We start from the raw sequence: 21,831 nt of genomic DNA, 5'->3' as shown, positions 1-21,831 counted from the left end.
TTAGGAGCACTCTATAGTAATAGCAGTAAGAGATAATATTTACTAAATACATACTATGTGCCAGATATTGCATTATCATAATCCCATCAGTTAGCCATTACAGGTGGTACCAACTGGCAGAAAGAGCCCACCTACTACAATAATAATTACAATATAAAGAGTTAACAATTATAAGGTATTTGCTATGTGCTGAAAGCTGTTCTAAGAGCTTTAAATATAGTCACATTTGAATTTCAGAACTCTATGAGGTTAATAGCCTCACTTTTCAGAAGGGAAAACTGAGGCACAGAGTAATTTGCTCCACATTATTAACTACTGTGCTTTACTGCTTGACTGAGAGTTAAAATTCTTACTCTTTTTGCATCTTTGGGCATGCCTAAATAAAATATACTGAATCAAATGGAATCTATTCACAACCTTATTTTTTAATTCAAAGCAACCAAACAGTCTGCTTATGCAGGTACAGCACAGTCCAGAATTCAGCCAATCATGAAAAGTGGAAAGCACACGTGGTTGTTTTGTTTTTCTATTCTACCTAACCCTGCGAGGTCATCCAGTGAAGGCATGGTTACTTAACTAATCATCGCTGTCTGCCATGGCTTGTTCTTCCTAGTCTTGCTACTTTTCTTACTCTTCTGGGCTTCTCCTTCCTATGAAAAGCTAATTAACATTAAAAAGGTGTTTATTTAATCAATCTGCTCATTTTATAGCTCCATTTTGATTATAACTAAATTTAAGGGGTTTGGTGCTTTTCTCTAATATATTCTGAAGAAATTTTGGATACAAGAGTTTTTAAGTACTTTTCTTCACAATAATCATGTGTCTTCACCACCATATGAACTATCAAAATGGTTTAAGAATAATAAGAAAGTAGTGGGGAGGCATGACTAATATTTAAGACATTTAAAGTCATGAGGGCAAGTCTGGAAGTTTGAATATGTCAACAGAATAACTAAGGCTACAGAAGACATGCTATACTGCTATTCTGCCTCACTGAGCCTTCCCTTTGCTTTCTTCACACCCAAGAGGAGAGGCCAATGGTGATGCATGAGCAAATACTATTTAAGATGTGACACCGCCTCTTTTGCCTCCATTCCTCCCTCTTCTCATCACTTCTACTGCACACTTCTGAAACTTGAATTTAGAGTATAACTACTCTAGTTCTTGTTCTTGACCGATTATACATTGAGTTTGTGTTTGTCCATATAGGCTACAAAAGCAAAATTCTACCTCCTATAATTCAAATTTAGACAGACATGGACTAAAGTTTGACTCTGTCACACCTCTCCTTAACAGACAAAAGTAGGGCCATACTTGAAGAAAGCACACAGGAAAAAAGGACATTAGGAAAAGGATGAATTATCTTAAAGTATTCTTCAACGACAAAAAGTGCTTCTGCCACCACTTTCCACTCCTCACGTGATTCAGACATATCCCCCTCATTCCTCTAAATAAGGAGCATTAAATATCAGGGGACATTCAAGTGAAACAGATTCATTATATGATTATTTTACCTATTTCCCTTACGTAAAATAGTGCTTAATTTACGGAAGCATTAGTAAGCCACTGCTAACAATAGAAGTGTGTGTGTATTCTATTCCCAAACCACTGTGGCAATAGTTTGGTTGTCTTCTCAACTGTGGCAGCACCCTCCTACACAGAGAATTTCACCAGTAGCTGTGCTCCCAATTCTGGAGCCAAGGGGCCAAGGGAAAGCAGCATCAATAAATGCCGCATCTGTTCCTGTTCTGTGTAACCACTTGTTTCCATTAATATGCTCTTATTGTTAAAGTCCAGGAGGACTATCTAGGTCTGAATGACAGGTGAAAAATAAGTGTAGTCCCCTTAGTTCAAGATCTCACATTATTCCCAGGTTATGGCTGTGGTCTCCCAAACCCACCAATTTGTGGATTACAATCAGATCCTTTTGCTTTGTTACTCCCCACTGAAAAAAGCCTTCAGGAGTTCCTTCCCCCTTATAAAACATTTAGCAGTTCTGTAAGGAATTCTCAAAAGTCAAGGAGCTTTTGCAGGTAGAAGATGCTAAAGAAAAAAGAAAAGATTTGAAGGGCTTTTTGGATAAGCAAAGAACTTTCTATTACCACTTCCCATATGACAGCACTTACGCAGTAGCTGACAGAAGTAACTGAGAGAGTGGGTATTGTGGGTAGGGAGTTGTGCACACGTATTATTTCCTGAACAACTAAGAACCTTTGATTTGGTTTATAAGGCTGTCTATGTAATGCCTCCAATCTTCTCTCCCGCTTTGCCACTGTGAAACATTCTCTTTACATAAATTGGTATACATCTTGCCTTAAAACATATCTCATACATTCCTGTCTGGGCAATTTACCAGCACTACTGACCTCATTTGGGATGCCCTTAGTCATTCTATCTAGATTGTAAGCTTAAGTTAAACAATTTGAATGTGAATAGTCACCATAATTAGTGCTATTTATCACAATTAGTAAATCTCAAAGAAAAAAACAACCCCTTACCCCTGGGAATAAGCTATACTTTCATAAAAGACATACTTTTTTCCTCCCTAGGTACTGATAGCTATGGATTCCCTGAAAGACTAACATTTTAAGAGTAAACCACTTGCTTCCTTTACCTAACTAACCATTAAAAATTCCTCCTTTGAAATATATATATTTATATATTTTTAATATATTTTAATATATATTTAATATATATTGTAAGATTTATTTCTACGGCCCAGAAACTCAAATTGACTAAGAGTTTCTTCATCAGATAAACAAACACTGCCCTACAGATACTAAAACTGAGGTAACATGGGTGAGGGTACATGGCATCATAGGAGGGCATGAGTTAACACTCTTGCAGATAAAATGGAATATTGGCTTATTTACCAGTGCTGCTTCCCAGCCCCACTGCCTGTATCTTGGATCATGAGTGAATCGCCATAGGTACCAATAGGTTTCGATTACTTCCGGACGGAGGATATAATACTTTTCAGCCTGCCGGACAGCCACAGCCTCCACTGCACCATCAAACTTGAATGATTCAGGACCTAGCTTTAATGCTGTAACATGACAAAAGAAATAACTGAGCAAAATAAACCATATAAGTTTGTTTGCAAGGACTTCTTTCTTTCCTGAAAGAATAGAATATGAAGTAATTTTTGTTGTTTATTTTTATTGTTGCTGTTTGCACTCAGTGCAAAATGAGTCATTTTAAAAGATCCACATTTGGTTTTCTTAAAATAGACTTACAAACATTCCTGTTATTCTAACATGTTTCTCAGAATAATGTGTATCAACATACTGCTAAATCTAATTCTACCAATAACAGTCTAGTAATCTTTTGAAAACAAATGCAAACTAGACATTTGCACATCATACAGTCCATTGTGGTCCAAAATAAAAGTATATAGATAATGATACTATGTGGATTTTTTTTTAAAGGCAAGGTAATTTTAAAGACATTTTGCCATAATACACACATATAAGAAAACATTTTAGAGCTTAGATTATGAATTGATTTAGTTGTAGATAATTACAGTATAAATTTAGCTGGAATAACTACTAAGGAGAAATGAATGGATATTTTAAAATATGGTGGCCAAAAATTATAGCACAGCTATAAGAAAACACAGCAGAGGATATAATAACCTGCTGGAAAGTTAGCAAAACTAGGATTGTACTTTTTAATTAAAGGATCTAAATTGAGATTAAAGACAAGTAAAAACAACGGAAGACTTGAAAATACAGGACACAAATCAAATAATCATTTTTTGGTTTACCATAACAAAGAGGGTCACAGGTTCATCAACTTGCAATGTGAAAATGACAATCAGAACAAGAATCAGCATCAGCAAAGTCATTATGAAACATTAAAATCAGAAATATAAGGAAATCCTTTCAAACTCTGGTACACTATGAATTTCTGAAAGGCAGGGAATATATCTTGTTCATACTTTAACCTATAAGCATCTAGCATAATACTTGGCATATAATGGCTGTTCCCTGTTTCATGGAGTAAATATTTAATTATAATAACTATGATATACCATATTTTAGAATGTATGCTATATGAAATTCAATTATTTTAGGTCTATTATTTGATTTTCAGTCAAAATCTGCAAAATAACAACCCTTATTCTCATGGATCCTAATATAAAATTGAATATCCATCCTGGTCCTCAATGTTTTACTAATTTTAGCTATATTTTAAGTGCATAATTGACATTCTGTATCAACACAATAATTTAGCCTCTATTTCGAACTCAGATCACTGCCATTATATGTATTATACACCAACACTTAAACTACCCTAAAATAACACTACTTCACCATCCTCTTGACTTATATTCTTTCAGGAAATGGAACCCTTATTTAGTTAATGAGAGAACTGAAGAATCAATTTTGCCATAAGTTTAATTCCTTACTGTATAAAAATAACTTGACAGATTTATGAACTAGCATAAATTTTAGGTCAATCATATTTGTTTCATGGTATCTGATGATAAATTAACCCTAAAACAGAAATTGTTATTTGATAAAATCAACAATTCAACTTCCAAAATCAAATAGAAATTTCTAGTTTGTTGGCTTTCAGGGAGCTCATTATCTATTACTTCATATAGAAACTCATGTTTTTAAAGCCAGAGAAAACCTTGGAAGGTCTAGTCCAGTGTTCTTCAGCCCCCTTTTCATTATTGCACCCCTAAGAAATCTTTTGTCTTTTTTAAAAAAGCCTAATTGCCTTCTCCCTCTATAAAATTTAATACCAAATATATACTGTGTATCTATTTATGACTATATGTACATCTGTGCTTTATACATAAAAAGAGTAAAAATTTTCTCAGCCCCAACCAAAACAATTTTTGTCACCATTTAGGAATCATGTCCTTTTCCAAGGACACTGAAGTTCAAAAAGCATTTGCCCAATGCAATGTCAGAGGATCTTTTTAGTTAAAGCCATAAACAATTCCAAAAACTATTGGTGAACTAATTGAAAAACTACTAGTTAGCCAGATACCAATAAAGATAAATATTATTATCTTTTGGTTATTCTTATCACAAGAGGATAGGCAAGGCAATATAACTGAAATCAGTCAATTTTATGTTCTTTTAAGTAACTATTTTTATAGAAGCTGAAATGGCAAAAATAGATTCTTATATTAAAATAAATGTTATTCCATATATTCCCAAATACCCCACGATTCTTGTCTTTAAAACAATTACTTCAAAATCTTTAACAGAAACAGCAGCAGAATTCAGAATTTAAAAAATAATGCAGAGACACATTTCCAGAATTAAAATTCAAGTTCTTAAGAAAATGATTTGCCACGTTGGTGTAAACTATTTGGAAGTAAAAAGTGCCTATATATTCTCCTTATTGCTGAACACATTTTTAACTTAGAGATTATTTTAGACTATATAATTAGCCTTATTAATATTCTTACCAGTTCTGTCATATGACTCATGACAAGTACGTGCAATTTCTGCCCCTAGCTCTAAATAATGACCAGCTTTATCTGCTCTGGAACCATCTGCTCCTAGTGCAAACATTCCCCCAGCAAAGCAGGCCAAATGCCCCATCTTTTTTTCCAAGTGCCCATTCTTCCATTCTCCAATAAAGGTAAGACCTCCACGAGACTTCTTAATAAGATGTTTTTCTATAGCCTATAGGAAAGAAAAGATATTCAAAATTTTAGCTGCAAACTATTAGTGTTCAAACTTACTATATCCTTCTGGCCATTATAAAATCTGGGTAATATGGTAGTCTATAAAGTAGTAACTTTCCCAAACTAAGAGACTTAATTAATAGTAAATGTTGCAGTGGGTGATCAAATTGCATATAATCTGGAACCAATACCTGAATCACTACCATAATAAGACAGAGGGGAAGAGGAGAGACTTGGCCTAAAGATTACCTTCTACATAATATTATCTTTAGTTCCTTACTTCTCAAACTCACGCATTTGTTTTGGATGCTTTGTCATGGATAAGAGAAGCCATATTATAAACACTGTCTATCCTACTGGAATATACATTTTACTCAAAGATGTAGGAATGGTGAGAGAAATCGTCTATACTAAACGAGTATATCAGAGTATAACAATCACATTTCATTTTTAAAATGAGATTTTCAAGAGCTTTGCTCCTTTGGAATATGTTCTTAGACTTTGCTGAGATGAGCTATTTTCTACCTTTAGAGGTATTTCTATGGAAAAGTATAAGCAATGGCCATTAACTCAGTTTTCTTTAGTAGAAACTATTATACATGATTAGTGGTTAACTTTTCTTTCTGACAAAAAGGAGTATTTTTACTGTCAGTTGTTCTCTGACAAGTTTAGTAACAATCAGCCTTGGAAAATTTTATTCTGTATTCTCCATAATAATAATGTGAGTTTTACAGAACTGTAGTGACTATGTCTTACTCATCACCTGTATTCCAGAAGGCATATAATGCAGTGTGCACTCAATACATGTTTAATTATTAAGTAATTTTATAAATGAATGGTGCTCTTAGATAACTGTATTTGATGTTGGGGAATGAGAGGTGGCTGATAACCAAAATGATAAGAAATTATCTTTGGATTATAAGTTTTTGTCATTGTTTTAACCATAGTACTCTGAAGCACAAAAAGATTAGTTTTTTGAGTATGGGGTGGTATTTTTCATCTTTTTGAACCTCATGATAGTACCATGTTTTCCACATATAAGGTATTCCAAAAACGCCTGTTTGTCATTTCTGTTCATTATAACCTAAATCTTACCATATTACAATTAAAAGCTATCCAAGCATATCCACCCGGACTTACTAGAACTAAAGTAAAAGGCAGTTAGTTAGGGCTTTTTACCAATAATTTTAAAAGAAAGTAGAAACAAGGGATATGGGTATCTGTAAGGATAGGGGAAGGTAGGATGGGTATGGAATAATTTAAGTAAAATAGCTCAGAAAGACAAAGTTTAAAAATAATGTATTTCAAATTAGAATGAATCTTAAGTGGTCATTCCTATCTCTTTCATACATTCCATATGTCATTTATTTTACAATACGCTAATAGAATAGTTTTTGAAAATAATTAACACTGCAAAGACTGCATACTTGAGATCATGTCTCAAAGTGAAAGCTGATCAACTGTTATTAAAAAACATTTATTAGGTACCTATTCTTGATTTAACAAACTAATAAAACTAATAAAAACAGGGAAAAGAAAGCAAGTACAGAAATATTTACAGGATACATAACATATAGCAGATGATTCATGAAAAATAGTGTGAATTTATAAGGTTAACTTTCAAAACAGTTATCATGCCTTTCAAAGCATGTACAATTAAAAAAAAAGACAAATATAATTTTTTTCCTTTGGAAAAAATTAAGCAGAAGTCAAAATAGTTTTAAAGAAAATTACAAGAAAACAAACAAAATTAATTTATTACATGGTATATGATATATCACATTTTCTCAAATATAATATTAAATACATTCATGCATTTATCGAATACTACGGAATACTTATTATGTTTCAAGTATCGTGCTAGGTGCTGAGATAATGATAAATAAATTAGTCTCTGCCCTCAAAGGAGGCCACAGTCTAGTGGGAATTACTAAGAGCTGTCTTCAACAATATGGTTCTAAGAATATTAAATTCTTCCCAGATAATAACCTATCTTGGATCATACAACTTTCTAGGTTTAAATTTTAATAAAAGAGAATAAAGCTCTCCTACTAAAATTTATATTCTTGGTTGTACCTTTAGTTCAATTTATTATTTATAACAGAATATAAAAAATGCACAGGAGTTGAATATGTGGCTCACAGTGTTTTGCCCATTATAGGTACTCAACAAGAGTTTATTCTTGTTGAGTACCTATAATGGGCAAAACACTGTGAGCCACATATTAAGTTCAACTCCTGTGCATTTTTAAAAAACAATTGTAACAAATTACATGCCTAAACAGTAGTGATATAAAATGGATAAGATTCTTGGTTTAATGAAAAAAACAAACCAAACAAAAATTATAACTCTGACAACTAATTACTGACATCAGCACAGTGTTGTTATATACAAAATATACAACTTTTAAAAAATAACTAAAATCGTTAGGTAGGTATCAGTTTATAATAGAGCACGAAGCTAATAACCTGCTAAACACACTTAACACACTTTTGACTTACTTTTCTATTTCACAGTTTTTTCTTAGAAATACTCCATATAAATTCTTCCTAGAATGAATCTTGTTCCAATTATAAACCGTCACAATATCATGGTATGAAGTCATTTAAATATGAAACAATATAATACAGTGGTTAAAAGCACTGGCTCGGCAGCCAGCCTGTTCAGTTCCAGGCCCCATCAATTACCAGCAATGCAACCTTCAGCAAGTTACTTTAACTTTATTGTTCCTTAAGGTCCTCATGTGTAAAATGGTGATAATGATTAAATGATCTCATACATGTAAGAAGGGTTAGAACAGTGCCTGGCACGTATAAAATACTATATAAGTGTGTTGTCATTATTTAAGTATTTACCCATAAGGCTCTCAATGTGAAGATTCAAGGGTTCATTTGAAAGAAAAAATGTTTATGAAAATGTATATAAAGTCAGAAGTTTTTCCAGTCTCTGTAAACATTAACTAAAAGTAAATAAAATCAATTTTCATGAATACACTAAAATAAATTCTTATTTTATTTTATTTATTGTTGACACGAAGTCTTGCTCTGTCACCCAGGCTGGAGTGCAATGATGAAATCTCAGCTCACTGCAACCTCCACCTCCCAGGTTCAAGCGATTCTACTGCCACAGCCTCCCAAGTGGCTAGGACTACAGGCATGCACCACCATGCCCAGCTAACTTTTGTATTTTTAGTAGAGACGGGTTTTCACCATGTTGGCCAGGCTGGTCTTGAACTCCCGACCTCAAGTGTTCTGCCTACCTCAGCCTCCCAAAGTGCTGAGATTACAGGCGTGAGCCACTGCACCTGGACTGCAATAAATTCTTTCTTCAAAAATTTCTTCAAAATGTCACAAATAAAAGAAGACTTAATATGAGGCTTTTCTATTAAAATAGTAACAAACTCTATAGTGAATGCATATAATAAAATGCTTATATGTATTTACTGAATGTCTACAATAAAATGGTTATAAGATATTCATCTAGTCACTACCAAATACACTGTACATCCCATCTGTTAAGTAGAAAAATGTTCTGGAAATAATCACCTCAATAGCATCATCATACATCTTTCTTGCCTCATGGTCTGTTTTATCTGACATCAACCATGCTTTCAGTAAATATTCATAAAAACTGTCTCCCAGACCGCCGACAGATGTATGATCTGTAACAAAGGAGAAAACAGAAAGATAGAGGTAAAGGCAAGGGAAGACAAGACAAATAAAGTAATATTTTCAATTATAATGACTATGTTAGAGGTCAATAATTTTAAAATTACATTGACAACCCTATTTCCAACATACTTCAAATTTAGTCCCATAAGTAATTGCACATAATCACTTTCCTCTATATGTGTATCCAATTTTCTAGAAAATCTTTTTTCTCTGGATGTGGTGCTTCGCATACTTAGTAGTCTTTTTCTTGAATTACAGTTTGTACACTGTCATAGAGCCAAACTTTTCCAGAATTGATAATTACCTTTTATATATTAATAGCTTTAAATAAATAAGTTATGACTAAATATGAAAGCTCAACTTAAATCTGATGTTAAGCAAAAAGAGCTCACTCTTAGACATGTTCCTATACAATGGTTAATGGTAATTCCTAAGCCAAAGATAATAAATTAAAATACATCTACAAAAAGAAAAAAAGCCCAAGAATTCCTTTATAATATCACCTTGCATAACATAAGTAGCTGTTGACTTGCTCCTCTTGATTACTATTCATACAAATTTTAGTACACACAGGCATACCTCAGAGATACTGCAAGTTTGCGTCCAGACTACTGCAATGTAGCAAATATTGCAACAAAGTGAGTCACACAAACTTTTTGGTTTCCCAGTAGGTATAAAAGTTGTGTTGACAGCATTATGTTTAAATAAACAATGTTCAAATCTTAATTTTAAAAGTACTTTATTGCTAAAAATGCAAATGATCATCTGAGGCTTTCAGCAAATCATACTCTTTTTTGATGGTGGAGGGTCTTGCCTTGATGATGATGGTTGCTGACTCATCAGGGTGGTGGCTGCTGAAGGCTGGGGTGGCTGGGGCAATTTCTTAAAACGAGACAACAATAAAGTCTGCTGTATTGATTGATTCTTCCTGTTTGATTTCTCTGCAAGACGAAAGATCTCTCTGTAGCTTGTGATGCGGTTTGATAGCATTTTGCCCACAGTAAAAATTCTTTCAAACTTGGAGGCCACTCTCATATCCTGACACTGCTTTATCAACTAAATTTACGTAGTATTCTAAATCTTTATTGTCATTTCGACAATGTTCATAGCATCTTCACCAGGAGTAGATTCCATCTCAAGAAACCATTTTCTTTGCTCATCTGTAAGAAGCAACTCCTCATCCATTCAAGTCTTATCATAAGACTGCAGTAACTCAGTCCTATCTTCAGGCCCCACTTCTAATTCTGTTTCTCTTGCTATTTCCACCACATCTACAGTTACTTCCTCCACTTGAGTTTGAACCCCTCAAAATCACCCATGAGGACTGGAATCAAATTCTTCCAAACTCCTGTTAATGTTGATACTTTGACCTCCTCCCATGAATCACAAATGTTCTTAATGGCATCTAGAATAGTGACTCCTTTCCAGAAGGTTTTCCATTTACTTTGCTGAGATCTGTCAGAGGAATCACTATGTATGGCAGCTATAGCCTTACAAAATGCAATCCTTAAATAAGACTTGAGAGTCTTAATCACTCTTTGACCCATAGGCTGCAGAATGGATGTTGTTAGCAGGCATGAAACCAACATTAATCTCCTTGGGCAGCTTCACTGCAGAAAATGGGTGACCAGGTGCATTGTCAATGAGCAGTAATATTTTGAAAGAGATCTTTTTTGCTTAGCAGTTCTCAACAGTGTGCTTAAAATATTCAGTAAACTCTGCCATCAACAGATGTGCTCTCAACTGAACTTTGCTGTTCCATTTACAGACCACACAGGGAGTAGATGTAGCAAAATGCTTACAGGCCCTAGGATTTTCAGAATGGTAAATGAGCACTGGCTTCAACTTAAAATCAACAGCTGCATTAGCCCCCAACAAGAGTCAGCCTGTCCTTGAAAGCCAAGCATTGACTTCTCTTCATCTATGAGATGGCATCTTCTTCCTGTAGAAACCTGTTCCATCTACATTGAAAATCTGTTGTTTAGTGTAGCCGCCTTCATCAATTAACTTAGTTAGATCTTCTGAAAAAAAAAAAAAAAAAAAAAAAAAAAGATCTTCTGGATCACTTGCTGCAGTTTTTCCATCAGCATCTGCTGCTTCACCTGTCACCTTTATGTTTTGGAGGCAGCTTCCTTCTTTAAACCTCATAAACCAACCTCTGTAAGCCTCAAAGTCTTCTCCTACAGCTTCCTCACCTCTCTTAGCATTCACAGAATTGAAGAGAGCTAGAGCCTTGCTCTGGATGAGGCTTTGGCTTCAGGGAATGTTGTAGCTGGTTTGATCTTCTACCCAGACCATTCAGACTTTTCCCATGTCTGCAATATGGCTGTTTTGTTTTCTCATTATTCATGTGTTCACTGGCATAGCACTTTTAATTTCCTTCAGGAACTTTTCCTTTCCTTTCACAATCTGCCTAACTCGTGCAACAGGCTTAGCCTTTGGCCTCTCTTAGCTTTTGACATGCCTGCCTCACTAAGCTTAATTATATCTAGCTTTGGATGTAAAGTGAGAGACATATGACTCTTTTACTTGGAATATTTAGAGGCCATTAAAGGATTAATATTGATGCATACTAGGTGTACATTGTAGGGTTATTAATTGGCCTTATATTAATATTGTTGTCTTTCAAAGAATAGGGATGCCAAAGGAGAGAGACAGGGAAATGGCCAGTTGGTAGAGCAGTCAGAACACACAACATAATTTATTAAGTTTGTCATTTTCTATGGGTGCTGTTCATGCTGCCCAAAACAAACACAATAATATCAAAGATCACTGGTTACGGATCACTATAATATACATAATACTAAGGAAAAAATTTGAAATATTGCAAGAATTACCAAAATGTGACCCAGAGACACAAAGCAAACACATGCTGTCAAAAAAATGATGCTGACGGATTTTCTCAGCACAGGGTAATCACAAATCTGCAATTTGCAAACACACACACACACTAAACCCTGCAATATCTGTGAAGTGCAGTAAAGCAAAGCATATAGCTAAGCATATAAACATATGGGTATGCCTATATTTGTTTGTCCTAGATATATTCTTACTTCATCCCACCTACACTTTTAAACCTAACCAATTTGACACTACAGCTCCCAAGGCAACCATACTGTTTTATCCTTGATTTTCTACAAACCCTGCCCTATATCCTTGAACTCTGCTTCAAAACTGACATCCTCCTCTCTGCATTAAAAAAAAAAGTACATTTCTTATAACCCTTATTGATTCATATATTACTACCCCTGGTTTTTAAATTGGTGAGGAAAAGACAGATTATTCAGTGACTTACAGCAAAAACTGGCTATCCATTATGGGAAAAAAAAAACATACTAATATTCATATATTTAGCTCACAAAATACATTTGTGGATGATTAATGATTTAAACGTAAAATGCAAAAGAATAAGTTTCCAGAACAAAATATAAGAACATATCTGGTCTTCCTAAGTAAATGATCTTAAGCGAAATACAAAATGAAGGAGTCATAAAGGAAAAATGGATAGCTTCATAAGTTAAAGCTAAAAGACAAATCTAAAAGACTAGAAATTGGAGAAGAAATTTGCAACATACATAACAAGAAAAGGATTACTCTCATAAATGACGACTCCTGACAAATAAGGAAAATTAAAATAGGGTACACACAACAAAAAAAGAAACATCAATTTATAATTAACATAATAAAGGATGCCCAATTTCACTAATGATCAGAAAAAGGCAAATTAAAACAGTGAGATTCCATTTTTGTCCATTAGATCAGCGAACATTTTAAAAGACTGATAATATCCAATGTTGGCAAGATTATGGTTCCCGGTTGTTGAAACTGAAGGACAATTTTGCAGAAGCTAACAAAATTTAACCTAGGAATTGTAGTTCTGGAATTATCCTATAACAATATTTGCAGAAATATACAAATATGGATGAAAAAAAGTTAATCAGAATTATTTTCATTAGTAAAAAACTAAAGATAAGCTGAAATGTTTAGGGAGGAGGCTAAGTTACGATATAAACTTACTATGGAGGACTGCACAATCATTAAAGAGAATCAGGGTGCATCTATAATCCGACACTAAAAGATATCTATTATATGCTGTTGAGTGGGCAGGGGGAGCAAATTTCAGAATTATCTATACAGTTTGATACTTCTCAAAATGTGTGTTTAAAGAATGTTGGTGTATACATAGAAAAGATTTGATCTCAAACTCCTGGGCTCAAGCGATGCTCTAAGGAAGGAGCCCTTCAATTTTAACTTTAGACACTTATAATTATCTAAATACATGTAACTTATATAATTAAAAATCATCTTTTGTTGTAGAAAGTAATAAATGGGGGAAAAGAGCTATCATTCACCTTAACCAGTATGTCTGCTAATATTCCCATAATTCACTTTTACCTCATCTCAAATGCTATTACTTCTCACTTCTTTTTTTAATTTAATGCTAAGTGTATAATTTTGATGTTTACACATGTATATACCAACAAAGCCACAATCAAGATAAAACTATAGTACATTTCTGGCATCATAAAAGTTTTCCTCATGTGGCCTTTACAGTCAATACCCAATGATACCATTTTTTTTCTAATATCTATTATCACCATAAATTTGTTTTGCCAGGTTTTGAACACTATATAAAATGGCCATTTGCAGCCAGGTGTGGTGGCTCACACCTGTAATCCCAGCACTTTGGGAGGCCAAGGTGATCGGATCACTCGAGGTCAGGAGTTCCAGACCAGCCTGGCCAACATGGTGAAACCTCATCTCTACTAAAAATACAAAGATTAGCCAGGCATGGTGGTGCACGCCTGTAATCCCAGCTACTTGGGAGGCTGAGGCATGAGAATACCTTGAACCTGGGAGGCAGAAGTTGCAATACTGCACTCCAGCCTGGGCAATAAAGTGAGACTCTGTCTCAAGAAGAAAAAAAAAGCCATTTGCTTTCAACTAAGATTAATGATATTCTTTATTTTCCATCTAAATATCTAAAAGGACACCTCTGCTTTATGAAAGCTTCCTGAATCTTGAACATTAAGTGGCTGGGTATTATAGAAGTCACCTGGAGGAGGAGAAGACAGGGCAATAATAAGGTGTCTTATTCTACATTTCAGATAGAACAAGAAATTCACAATTAAATTTTGAATAGCTTTCCATACTCATCATACTTACATTAATAATTTTATAATGATGGTAATATATGATGGATTTATACAATAGATTATAGTTAGAAGCTAGATTAATTCTAACAAATTGACACATTTTATAATCACAAAAAATCATAGAAGTTAACACATAACTTGTAAAATATTAAAACAATACAGAAATGAATAGAGTAGACAGGGAGAGTCCCTTATACTTAATGGGCATTTGGGATGGGGTTAAGGTTAGTGGTACTTTTTCAGCACATTTTTTGGTAATGAACAAGAGAGCAGTGATTTTACATTTGAAGAGGAACTATTTTAAAATATGTATGTATCAAAACAACTATGACAAAATATTGCCATCAATATTATAACCTCTATTTTGCGGTTATGTCAAAATGTCTTGACTCATTCAGTGACACTACCATCTTATCAGCTGCCCAGTCTTTTCTTAGACATCAACTGCGTAAAATATGCTGCATTTTAGTTGTCCTTATGTTTTAACTACGACTTTCTTGTATAGCTTTTAGTTTTCTCCAGATTTTCTTACTGGTTTCCTATTGTCTCCCATCACTTTCCCTAATCATTTATTGTATCCTAGCCTAGCAACCATGTTACTTATACTGAGTCACCCCTCGCTCCTTACTCCACTAGAGACCTTCCTCCCAATCTGGTCATTTTCTAGGCATACTCCACAGCTGTCATCTTGCCACTTCTCTTTTCTTGCTTTCCAGAGTTATGCCTATTGCTTCTTCAGTCCTAAGTCTTTGCCTACACCTGTTTTACTGAATCACATTCTGAAATAACTTCCCACAAAAGTGTGTGGGATGTAAGCCTTTTCATCTGAAAATGTCATTGCTATGCTCTCTCACTTAATTTTGTTTCATATGGGTATCAAATTTAAGGTTGGAAATAATTTTCCCCCAGAGCTTCTTGAAAGTACCATTCCAATACCTTCTAACATCCAGTATAATTGATAAGAAATCTGATGTTATTTTTTAATAGGCTTAATATGTTCCCAATCTTACTTCCTCACACTCAGCTCTCTTCTCCAAGGTTTAGAATCTTCACTTAAACACTGATTAAATTTAGGTATAGTCTTTTTTTATTTGTTTGTTCTTACAGTCATTGTGCTAGGTACTTTTCAAACTAAAGATCAATATCTTTCAGCTCTGGGAAAAATCTTTTCTACTATTTCTTTGATATTTTCTGTACTCCACTTTCTCAGTTATCTCCTCTGAAATGCTCATTAATTGGAAACTGAACCTCCTGGACTGAGTTTCTATTATTTTCTCTCAAATTTCAGTCTTTTATTCTCCCCGTATATTCCAGGAACTTTATTAAATCAATTTTATCTTTAGTCTCTTCACTGAAGCTTTAATGTCAGCAATCACACTTTTAATCTGAACTCTTTTTTTCATTTTCTAATTGCTTCCTTTTCATAGCATCCTATTTTTACTCTATGAATATACCTTCTCCGAGTTGACTAAAATGGAGAATTAAAAGTGTTTATAGAATTGTCTGTCTCCTGTGGGATCCCTTTTTTGACTATATTTTTTACTGTGAAATTTAACATGTATACAGAAAAGCATATAAAACATAAATGTTCTCCTTATTACAGAGAACACTTGTATAACCCAAAGTCAGAACAATACCTTCCATGTATCCCACAAAATCATAATTCCCACCCACCAAAAAAGTAACCAATATCTTAACTTTTGGGGTAACTACTTCTTTGAATTTTTAATACACTTACCATCTGATACCCTCTCCCAATTACTATGAGCTTATTTTGCCTATTGGTATATTTAATATATTAATTAAATGTAACTGTATTCTCACGTCCAGCTTCTATAGCTCAAGATTCAACCATGTTGTTATACGTAACTATGTATCATTTATTTGCATTTCTGTATGATATCCCACTGTAGTAGTCAACCATTATTTAATTATCCGTGCTTAAGAATAAAGTTCTGGGTAGCTAGTGTGGGTTTTCTCTACTGAATAGCAGGTGTTCCTCCACTGAGTAGACCTAATTGTCACTAATTCTATCCCCTGAGTGGGAATACTGACTGGATGCTTTCTATGTAGAATGCTTTGAGGAAGGATGGGCTAACTGGTAGGCTTTGCTTCAGAATCAGGAATGGATATTGCGGTACTGTGGACCTGGTTAAATTTCACAATGAAGGGAGACTTCATTTTGGGAAACTAACATCCATATTGAAAGCTTTAACTTTCCTCAATGAAATCATGTGATTTTTTAAAAAAGAGGGCTGTATAGTTATTCTAGTGGTAAATACCAGGGATGGAGGTGGCACATAAGGATTTCAGGTAGAGCCCATGTTCCACATAATGACCTTGAATAAATATTTGGTTTTTGTTGTACTTTGCATATATCTGTTTACTGGTATCTATTGTTTATGAACCCAAAATCTCTCTGGGATTCCATCAGTTACCTTTCCTGTAGTCCCTCTGTAGCCATTCCCAGCCACTCTGTGTTCTGCAAATTTGTTGAAATATCTTGTCCATTTATTACCTCCCCCTTGCCTTCAAATCTTTTTATTATTATGAGTTTATGCCTATTTATAAATATTTCTCTACTTTCATTTCATTATGGTCTCAAGAAAGATGAACGGCCACAGTGGTGACATTATAGTTCAATCTTCTTCCATGAAGCAGAAGTACTACTATAACCTTATCAAGTTCACTACTTCTTTGATAATTGCAATTAGTTAATACTATACATGTTTAACTTCTTATTCCTCTGTCTCATAATCTGCTCCCATTGTTTGTCCTATCATGAATAAAAACCAAAGCACATGGAAGCTAAAGGAATCTTGGTTTAATTCCTGTATTTCTTTATGGTATGGAAGTTTATAACCACTTTGTTATTCAAGATGATTTTACATAGAAAACCTTTTTAAAATGTGTTGCACAGAAAAACCCTTTAAAAATCATAAAACATTTAACCCTTGAACACAGATTTGAACTGCATGGATCTACTTACACATGAATTTTTAAAAATAAATATATTGAAATGATCTTTAAGATTTGCAACAATGTGGAAAAACACATAGACAAGCCACATGGTCTAGAAATAGAGAAAATATTAAGAAAGAGTTGAGTGTGTCATGAATTAATAACATATGTGTAGATACTAGTCTATTTTACCATTTAGTATCATGAAATATATACAAATCTATTAAAAAAGGTAAAATGTATCAAAACTTACATATACACAGACATACATGGTGCCACTGATAGTCAAGAGAAATGTAAACAAATGTAAAGATGCAGTATTAAATCATAAATGTGTAAGATTAATTGCAGTACATACTTTACTACTGTAATAATTTCACAGACACCTCTTTTTGCTATGCAGTGAGCTCAAGTGTTATAAGCATCCACTTAAAACAACCTGTGACACTAATCATCTCCGTGTCTTCAGTAAATTGCATATTGCAGTAAAAAGTGATTTCTCGTGGTTCTTGTGTATTTTTCATTGTTTGGCGCAGTAGTGTAAACCTTGAATAACACCATGGGACCCATATGAAGTGCCACTAGCAATCTGAAAGTGCTCCCAAGAGGCAGCGAAAAGTCATGATATTACAACAAAAAGTTGGACAGTTTGATTTGTACCGTAGATTGAGGTTTGCCACTGTAGTTGCCACCATTTGACACAGACTATTAATCTTGTAAACAGACAACATAAATTTACAGCATCAATAAACAGTACAGTACTGTGTATGTATTTTCTCTTCCTTATGATTTTCCTCATGACATTTTATTTTCTCTGGCTTACTTTAAGAATACAGTATATAATATATATAACACACAAAATATGTACTAGTTGACTATGTTATTGGTAAGACTTCTGGGTCAACGGTAGGCTATTAGTAGTTAAATTCTGGAGGAGTCAAAAGTTATATGTGAAGTTTTGATTACACAAGGGGTTGGTGACTCTAACCCCCCTGTGTTGTTCAAGGGTCAACTGTGGTTATATAATGATTCTTTGTCAAGATGCTCTTAAAAGTTGATGCAAAATCCCACCCCATACCTGAAACACATACCAATGATAAAAGACTAAATATTAAAAATATATAGTCATATTCAAAAACAAAATAACATCTGCAGTCAAGAAGAAATACAAAGAAATCCATAGTGTCAAAGGCAGAAGTTTCTATTTCTTGAAAATAAAGTAAGCAAAGACATCTAGGAGTTTATTTCCCGCAAGATAGGAAAAGCATTCAAAGCACTCAGTTGTGGTGGAGACTCTGGCTATAAAAAATTATTTTCCTAAACTACAAGGAAGCAGCAGAAACAGCTGCACAATAAGAACTAGGATAAACTGATATATTATGGGAATGTGTAATATCTTCAAGAGAAGAGACAACTGTGATTCCAGTATAAAAAATACTAAGTTCTGAACTGATGAACCTGTGAAAGTAATAATAAAACTAAAAGTAGGGAAGAGTTAGTGAGGGGAGTCATGAGAGAAATACACATATTATGAAGCTCTGACTCAAGATAAGCTTGCAAATGAAAATTCCAGTGCCCATGGGAAAAATTAAAATCATGAAAGAATTGCTAAGAAATTCAACTATACAAACAGAGAATTCACTGTATTTTTAAAAAAGCAAATAATGGAGAAACCTTTCAAAAAGAAGTTTAAAGTTAGTATATTTTGGTGTCCTAAGGAAACAAAGTAAATCTATAAAGCAAAACTGATAAAAATTACATTGAGAAATTGGCAAATATAAAAGATTTTAATCTACTTTAAAATTGATAGATAAAAAAATCAGATAATGAATCTGAAAAGTCTTACTTAATATTCAAAGAAACATGAATTAAAGAAAATTAACTCTCTGGTAAACTATAAACAACTTCACAACAGACACTAATTTCATTGGCTTAAGCTTCTTTACATGCCCTACAGTACCTACCTAGCACATTTCTGATAATAATATATGCTTATACACAATTATCAAGTAAACAGCTAAATTTCTATTTTCTAGTATAAGTAACATTTCAATTATAATAACTTTTAAGGTACTTTTTGTTTTATTAAAATCAACTAGACTGGGGCTGGGCACAATGGCTCACACCTGTAATCCCAGCACTTTGGGAGGCCGAGACAGGCAGATCACAAGGTCAGCAGATGGAGACCATCCTGGCCAACACAGTGAAACCCTGCCTCTACCAAAATACAAAAAATCAGCCGGGTGTGGTGGTGCACGCCTGTAGTCCCAGCCACTAGAGAGGCTGAGGCAGGGGAATCACTTGAACCCAGGAAGTGGAGGTTGCAGTGAGCCGAGATCACACCACTGCACTCCAGTCTGGTGACAGAGTGAGACGTCATCTCAAAAAAAAAAAAAAAAAAAAAAAATCAGATGGACTGTATTTTTTAAAAAAATAAATGAAGTTTTGAACTCTCACTCTTTTTGAGTTTATGAAAACAAATAATGGATTATGGGATAAATACTAATACCTAGCATAATACCAAATACAGGTTCAACAAAAATGTTTGCTGAATGAACATATTAAATCACATCTGAAGTATTAATTCTTTCAAGTTTTAATAAAATTTCCATGTATACATTTTTAAACACCTTCCTAATTGCCCAATACTAAAATTGTACTACATTCAATTATTTGCATTAAATATCCATTATGAAGATAATTTTTAAAAACTTATAAAATCTCATTAACGTAGATTATCAGAAAAATGCATAAAAATCTTGATTTAAAGATTCCCTTTTGGAGTTTTTAAATCTTCTGTAAATGTTATCTTTGTGCCTAGAGCTTTTAAGTTTTCTACATAAAATATTTCAAACCACTCAGCTGACTGTAATAAGAATGTATCTTATAGAAATACTTGAATGCACAATTCCATTCTGCTCCTCTCTCAAGAGTCTGAACTTAAATGTTGCTTCTTTTTCATAATCTACTTGCTCCTTAATCCTCCACATTCTGGCTTCAGCCTATACACCCTACTCCTAATATATCAAATACATTTTAAGCATGGGAAGAAAATTATTAGATTATACAAGAAGTACTAAGGTCGAATTGGTAATGGGTAACATTGAACTGAAGGCCTAAATTAACTAAGGATAATAAGAAATGAAGATTTATGTGTTACTAAAAAAGTGGAAACAGCGGATTGGTATCTCATCAGACTGTCAGGTTTTTGGCATAAGACTGTAGAATGTGGGTGAAGTAAGAAATTAAGAGGAGAAAGCGTTAAAGCAAAGACACTGAACTCAATTTTGTACATATGGAGTTTAAAGTACCGCAAAATACTCAGACACAAATATCCTGTACACGTACAGATAGAAGTTTATAAACCAAGAAAGATCAGTAATGAAATACTGATTAACATGGGGTAAATTTTTTTTTTTTTTTGAGATGGAGTCTCGTTCTGTCACCCAGGCTGGAGTGCAGTGGCACAATCTCAGCTCACTGCAAGCTCTGCCTCCTGGGTTCATGCCATTCTCCTGCCTCAGCCTCCCAAGTAGCTGGGACTACAGATGCCTGCCACCACGCCTGACTAATTTTTTGTATTTTTAATAGGGATGGGGTTTCACCATGTTAGCCAGGATGGTCTTGATATCCTGACCTCGTGATCCACCTGCCTCAGCCTCTCAAAGTGCTGGGATTACAGGCATGAGCCACCATGCCCGGCCAGAATTTATTTTTAATAGGGCAAAATAGCACACAATCTCTGTTGCATATCCCTCTGCTTTGTTGTTAGAGTTGCTGATAACTATGTTGTTTGTTTAAACAACCCTTTAAAAATATAAAAACCACTGGTAGTATTGAAGATGGCCAAATAGGAACAGCTGAGAGCTGCAGCTCCCAGCATGATCAATGCAGAAGATGGGTGATTTCTGCATTTCCAACTGAGGTACCTGGTTCATCTCACTGGGAGGGCAAGCTGAAGTGAGGCGGGGCATCGCCTCATCTGGGAAGCATAAACGGTCAGGGGATTTCCCTTTCCTAGCCAAGGGAAGCTGTGACAGACTACCTGGAAAAACGGGACATTCCCACCCAAATACTGCACTTTTCCCAAGGTCTTAGCAACTAGCAGAAAAGGAGATTCTCTCCCATGCCTGGCTCGGTGGGTCCCACGCCCTGAGAGCCTTGCTCACTGCCGGCACAGCAGTCTGAGATCGAACTGAGAGGTGGCAGCCTGGCTTGGGGAGGGGTGTCTGCCATTGCTGAGGCTTGAGTAGGTAAACAAAGCAGCCGAGAAGCTCGAACTAGGCGGAGCCCGCCGCAGCTCAACAAGGCCTACTGCCTCTAGACTCCATCTCTGTGGGCAGGGCATAGCTGAACAAAAGGCAGCAGACAACATTTACGGACTTAAACG

The 21,831-nt window shown here is 34.5% G+C and overlaps 1 protein-coding gene across 2 annotated transcripts in view; it reads right to left on the bottom strand.

Annotated features, from left to right (window-relative positions):
- The window catches only part of MAN1A2 (mannosidase alpha class 1A member 2), a 181,873-nt gene that overhangs the window by 26,840 nt on the left and 133,202 nt on the right, over positions 1-21,831 (bottom strand). For both annotated transcript variants that reach the window (XM_063624683.1, XM_063624684.1), the window contains exons 9-11: positions 9,199-9,314; positions 5,432-5,651; positions 2,874-3,046 (exon numbers count right to left, since the gene is read on the bottom strand). In XM_063624683.1, the coding sequence (XP_063480753.1) occupies positions 2,874-3,046; positions 5,432-5,651; positions 9,199-9,314 (509 nt within the window). The remainder of the gene's footprint in view (positions 1-2,873; positions 3,047-5,431; positions 5,652-9,198; positions 9,315-21,831) is intronic.

This window comes from Symphalangus syndactylus, chromosome 12 (genome assembly GCF_028878055.3).
Source record: "Symphalangus syndactylus isolate Jambi chromosome 12, NHGRI_mSymSyn1-v2.1_pri, whole genome shotgun sequence".
Lineage (NCBI taxonomy): Eukaryota > Metazoa > Chordata > Mammalia > Primates > Hylobatidae > Symphalangus > Symphalangus syndactylus.
This window is presented reverse-complemented; position numbering and strand designations above follow the sequence as displayed.